Source organism: Lethenteron reissneri, chromosome 33, assembly GCF_015708825.2.
Source record: "Lethenteron reissneri isolate LAM-NWPU_2019-01 chromosome 33, ASM1570882v1, whole genome shotgun sequence".
In the NCBI taxonomy this organism is placed as follows: Eukaryota; Metazoa; Chordata; class Hyperoartia; order Petromyzontiformes; family Petromyzontidae; genus Lethenteron; species Lethenteron reissneri.
The window spans coordinates 14913195-14919478 of NC_083811.1; the positions used below are offsets into that span (position 1 = coordinate 14913195).

At 43.5% G+C, this 6284-nt stretch overlaps 1 protein-coding gene across 1 annotated transcript; it reads left to right on the plus strand.

Annotated features, from left to right (window-relative positions):
- Positions 1-322: 322 nt before the first annotated feature.
- Positions 323-4582, plus strand: LOC133350412 (gamma-crystallin S-like). Its single transcript, XM_061564749.1, has 3 exons — positions 323-413; positions 895-1137; positions 4284-4582. Exons 1-3 carry the CDS (start codon positions 405-407, stop codon positions 4557-4559), a joined length of 528 nt encoding a protein of 175 aa, XP_061420733.1. The 5' UTR covers positions 323-404; the 3' UTR covers positions 4560-4582.
- The last annotated feature ends 1702 nt before the right edge of the window (positions 4583-6284 follow it).

Here is a 6284-nt window from a genome sequence, read left to right on the forward strand (position 1 = left end):
TTCCCTTCTACGTGACTTTACCGAAAGACCCAAGAAGATAGATCATGGATATATTGTAATTGGTGTATGGGCTTGTCTATTTCACGCAAATTATACCATTTAATGTAGAACTATTTCTCCAAGCATTTACTCCTGATATTTTGCTTTGCAATGACTAATTACAGAGAGTGAACATTCAACACGCGGTGGATCCTCGCTGCACGAGCGATATAGACGTACAGAGTAAGCATTTATCTTGCTGATGCACCACTCAATAAGCAACGGTTTGAAAACGCAGCGTAACAATGAATACATTGTGAGAGTTTGACAATTGGATTGCCACCAAAGGGGAACGCTCAGCCCTATATATAGTGCCCCAGCAGCCTCAACTAAGTGCACTCTGCGCTGACAACCATAGCCTCACCATGAAAAAGGTAAAGTGGTAAAGTGTCGGTGTGTTGGTAATACACCACAATTCAGCTGAGCATCGTTTTCACGTAAACGGTACACGCCATTGTATTGTCAATATGAGGTGGGATGAAGAGGTGGTTGTTTGAAAGTACATACATTTGGTTTGCTAATAAGAACAAGCTGTCTCGGGTGTGGACCAATCAACTTCAAGGACAGTGCATATCATTATCATCAGAGTTGTTTCTTTTTGTTTGCATTTTGACTTCTTGTGTTGAGGTTATTGCAAACATGATGCCTTGTATAAAGGTGTCAGATTTTGTACCAGTTAAAAGGGTAAAAACCTATTACTATATTTTGCCACTGGTAAAGGAGATCTCATAGTATAATGTAGTACATTTAATAAATCTATGATTCTACGTGTAAGTTCACTAAGCAGCAACTTCACAACCTTTAACGGCTCGTGAAATCCGGCGTGTGTGCCCCACACTCGGCTGCACACCGCAGATCATCTTCTTCGAGGAGCGGGACTTCAAGGGCCGTCGCTTTGAGTCCAGCCAGGACTGCATGAACATGGCGTCGAACCTGAGCCGCTGCAACTCGATCCGCGTGGAGGGCGGCGCCTGGGTCATCTATGAGCGTCCGGACCACAAGGGCAACATGTACATCATGGAGCCCGGGGAGTACCCCGAGTACCAGCGCTGGATGGCGCACAACGACCACATCGGCTCTTGCAGAACCATCCGTGGTGTGAGTATCCCAACGTGCGGCCAGTGCACAGGGGGTGGGGAGGGGGAAGGAGCAGAAAGAAAACTGTGACCTCCCGAGTGATGACTTCCGACATTTCCTGACGCTTGTCTCATCCTACTGGAATTTTTAAAAGCGCCTAAACCAAGGCGCTTTACGATGAATAAATAACGGTACAACGTACGTGAATATAACGGTGGTAGATTAAGTGAATTAAATAGATGAGATGAAGAAATGGGGCAAATCTGTGATTCGTGAATTCGGTAAAAGCGAATTGATGGCAGTGAATAATGGTGGATTGAATGAATGGGGAATGAGTGGTCGCCATGTAATGCTGTTGTTCAGTAACGGTGGTGGTTATGATGGGGGGGGGTGGGGATTAAGGGGTCGTGAGGTGAGCTAGGGAACAATGAGTGCGTTTTGAGAGAGCGGAAACTGAGTGAGCGAAGGTGACCGCTTAATGTGGAAGTTTGTTCCAGTGAATGGTGGGAAAGAAGAGAGAAATAGCGAAAGCGTGGATTGAGCGCAATAAAGAATGAGGAACAGAGAGAGACAGCAAAAATTGAGAACTTAAATAACGAGAAGGGGATGTAGAAAGATAAACGAGTGGCAAGATAAGGTGGGTCAAGACCATGAAGCGATTTATTGACCCGTATTATTGTACATATTTCGTATGGTGTCGACTATTATGTGTGTTTGCTGCTCACCTTTGGATTGTCATTTAAACGAACTTGAATATACTCAAACATGCAGGGTTATGCGGTGTCTTAATGTACATGCGTTTGATTTGAGCAACACATTGGCTCTATCTCCGGTCGTACTGAATGTGTGTTGCTGGCTGTTTGCCATTTTGGGCCTGTGTTCAGCAACTGTGTTTTAATATAATACGGTATAAGTTAGATATTTAAAAATGTCATATATATGCCTACTATGTATTAGTCAATTGACACCCTGGACACCTTTGCAATGAGATGTTTCATCTCGAAGGATTTTCCAGGTGAAATTTTCCATTAAGTACAAGATAAATTTCTAAATAAAAATCACTACCAAGAATAACGACACGAAGCTGATTTGGAAGTAGCTGAGAGCCCTCGAGTTATTTTTTGAAATTCAATTGTTTAAAAAAAATATGATTGAATAATACTGATACATTAATTACTTTTTAGATCAGGCCACATAATTATCTGCCCAAATTTGTGTCACTAGATCTTCCACCACCGGAATATATCCAAACAAATTATATTGTCATGTGTACAACAGTTTTGACGCGCAATATATTATTCTTTCGTTCATTCGGTAAAGTCACGTAGAAAATAAAATGAAATAATAATAAAATACGACGTGTCAGTTGCAACACAAGCAGCCATCATCAGGTAAGAATAAATGATAAAACACAGACACGCAAACAACATAGGCAGACACATGCAGAGACACACCGAGCGAGACACACACCAAGAAAAACGGAAGGACAACGAATCTGTTGCCGAGGCCTTAAATAGAGAGACGGCGGAGGGGCCGGGGCAAAGAGAGGACTGGGGAGGCGGACAAACGAACGGACCAGCGGACAACCGAGGAGACAAGGAAGGAGCAGTCTGGAATTCCGGACCACAGTGGCCGGAGGAGAGACAATGCTTTAGAGTATGAAAATCGAAAGTTTGAGAAAGCAAATTTCATAAAATTAAGAAGTGTAATGCAATGCAACACAGAGAGTCGGTTAACACACAGTTTACGCATAACCTGGTTGATAAACGTTCTTCCAAAGATTGCTAAATTAGAAGTTAAGTGTGGAACAGGCAAGCAAGAAGAAATCTACAAAGAGAAATAGGAAGTTGGACAACAAATTTAGTAAAATTAGATAATGTAATGTAATGCAACGGAGAGAGTCAGCTTACACACAATTAACGCATAGCCTGGTTGATTAACGTTCTCCCAAAGATTGCTAAATTAGAAGTAAAGTGTGAGTTGTGAGTAAACCTTCCCCGTAGAGGTGGTTCAAACTAGATTTACCAACCCTCTGTGTTGCATTACATTACACTTCTTGATTTTACGAAATTTGCTTTCTCAAACTTTCGATTTTCATACTCTAAACCATTGTCTTTCCTCCAGCCACTGTGGACCGGAATTCCACACTGCTCCCTTCTTGTCCCCTCGTTTGTCCGCCTTCCCAATCCTCTCTGCTCCGGCCCCTCCCCCCTCTATTTAAGGCCTCGGTACAGATTCGTTGTTCTTCTGTTTGTCTTGATGTGTGTGTAATAATCCTTCTTGAGACGGCTTCGGAATCAGTCCTTTTTATTTCCACTTCCACAATACACTTTACTCACTCACTCTCCGTTGCTGGCAGACAACGGAGAGAGGACAGACTTCACACTAAGTCCCCACCGTGCACGTGGCACCCAGCGCCCCATACACGTGTGACCCTGCTCTTGTCGCTTCCCAGTCTGCTCCCGATCGTTGTCTCTCACTCTCTCTTAATCCCTTCGTCACGTGGTCCCCCCAGCCAATCCTCCATGGACAGCCTTGACCATTCTCGATGGTTCCCTGTCAATCCCGGGACCACGCCTCTCATCCGGCTCCCCATTAGCTGGGGCCCCGAATGGCTAGGCCAATCACTCCTGATGACATGCCGTGATCACGCCGGGGCCATGCTCCCCATCTCAACCCTTATTGGCTACAAAGCAGGACCAGCAAGCCAATCCCCACGTGAACCTTCTATGGCTGTTATTACATGTGTATTGCTCGGTGTATCTCTGCATGTGTGTCTGCCAATATTGTTTCCATGTCTGTGTTTTATCATTCATTCTTACCTAATGATGGCTGCTTTTGTTGCAACCGAAATGTCGTATTCTATTATTATTTTATTTTCTACGTGACTTTACCGAAAGAACAAAAGAGTAATTCCTGCAGTCACGAAAGCTTATAATCTAGTTTCAATATATTATTGTTTCATTTCACCCGCCAGGTTGATTAAACATTTTCACAGGCAAAGTGTGCACGTGATATCTGAAGTTGTCTGGCTACCGTCCGTTGGGGTCATTATGGGCCGTGACCCCCCCAAACAAAATCCATTATGAACCATAATATTGGCTGCGAAACCCCACGCATTAAATCTAAAATCCTGTTTGTGTGTGGGTTTTTTCCCCTTCTTTCAGCAAAACAGTTCCAACTTCCGCATGGCAATGTATCAGCATGATGACTTCGGTGGGCAAACCATGGAGCTTACCGAAGACTGCTCACACCTGCACGACCGCTTCAACATGAGAGAGGTGCGCTCTGTGAGGGTGCACGACGGCGTCTGGGTGGCGTACGAGGAGCCGCACTACCGCGGGCGCCAGTACCTGCTGGAGAAGGGCGACTACCGCAAGTGCAGCGAGTATGGCGCAATGAGCCCGACCATGCAGTCGGTGCGCTGCATCCGACGATTCTGAATGCTTTGCTGCTGCTCACCGAGGTTAAAAAGAAAAAAACATGTAACAGTCTAAACTCGTGCTGAACATTCTTGAAAGTTGGAAGATAATTGTATTGGTTTTCTGTACAATAAATTGATTGGATGAGCATTACCTCTCTGAGAGTGTGATATTTCTTGTGATGCCTGACAATGGTACCAACGGGTGTGTTTGTTGATCTAATCATATTTCGCTGACTATCACAACTATAATATATTTACGGGATGAGCAGTGGTTAGTGCACTGCAATATGAATCCATAACCTGAGTTCGATACCCAGATATGGCGAATACAATTAGCAAATTCATATTCTTAGGCACCCCTTGCATCCTGCATTGAACAGCATGGTGAGGTATAGTCCAACAAACCCAGTGACCAACACGGCATGGAGACAACTTCATCCAACAGTGGGTAGACTCTCATCATAATTTACAGTAAAATTCAACACATAAGTGATTTTTTTACTTTAAACTTTCGTGACGGTAGGAATTCATTATTTTGTTCTTTCGGTAAAGTCACGTAGAAGGGAAATAATAAATAAAGTGAATAATAAAATTATAATAATCCAAAACAAAAAAACCCCACTAATGTAGACTGTAGCCTGGTTCGTAGTCGGAGTGTACTGATAATTTATAATGTAACTGTCGCTTGGTTCTTAACCTCGGTGAGTGTACTGGCAGTCTATAATGTAGACTGTAGCCTGGTTTTTAAGCTGGTGAGCGTATTGGCAGTCTAATGTAATAACCATTGCTGCAGTCTATATTACAGACTGGCAATCCGCTCACCAGTTTAAGAACCAGGCTACAGTCTACAGGTCCACACCCGAAAGCCGTCTGGTGTGAACCAATCAGTTTCAAGGACAATGCATATATTACCTTTCGTTTTTTTCAGAAAAGTCACGTAGGTGAAAAAAAAACATCTAAATGAAAACTAAATTAAATCATGACGTTTCGGGCGCAACACAAGCGTCCGTCTTTAGGTGGGGTCAGACACAGCGAAATAAACAATCGCTTAAGTATTATTTTGCTGTCTGTCCCCACCTGAAGATGGACGGTTGTGTTGCGCCCGAAACGTCGTGATTTAATTTAGTTGTTTTCATTTTAATTTCTTTAGTTTTTTTCACCTACGTGATTTTACCGAAAAAAAACTAAACGTATGGATCCTTGCAGTCACGAAAACTTCGTATCCAGAATGCATATATATGCTGTGTTTAATTCTAGATTTGAAGCTTTCGTGACTGCAAGGATTCATATTCTTAGGTGTTTTCGGTAAAGTCACGTAGGTAAAACATTAAAATTAATACAAGTAAAATGAAATAAAAATCACGACGTTTCGGAGGCAACACAAGTCTCCGTCATCAGGTGGGACGGAGACGTCAGGGACAAGATTGTAGACCTCCACAAGGCTGGAATGGGCTACAAGACCATCGCCAAGCAGCTTAGTGAGAAGGTGACAACAGTTGGTGCGATTATTCGCAAATGGGAGAAACACAAAAGAACTGTTAATCTACCTCGGCCTGGGGCTCCATGCAAGATCTCACCTCGTGGAGTTGCAATGATCATGAGAAAGGTGAGGAATCACCCAGAACTACACGGGAGGATATTGTCAATGATCTCAAGGCAGCTGGGACCATAGTCACCAAGAAAACAGTTGGTAACACACTACGCCGTGAAGGACTGAAATCCTGCAGCGCCCGCAAGATCCCCC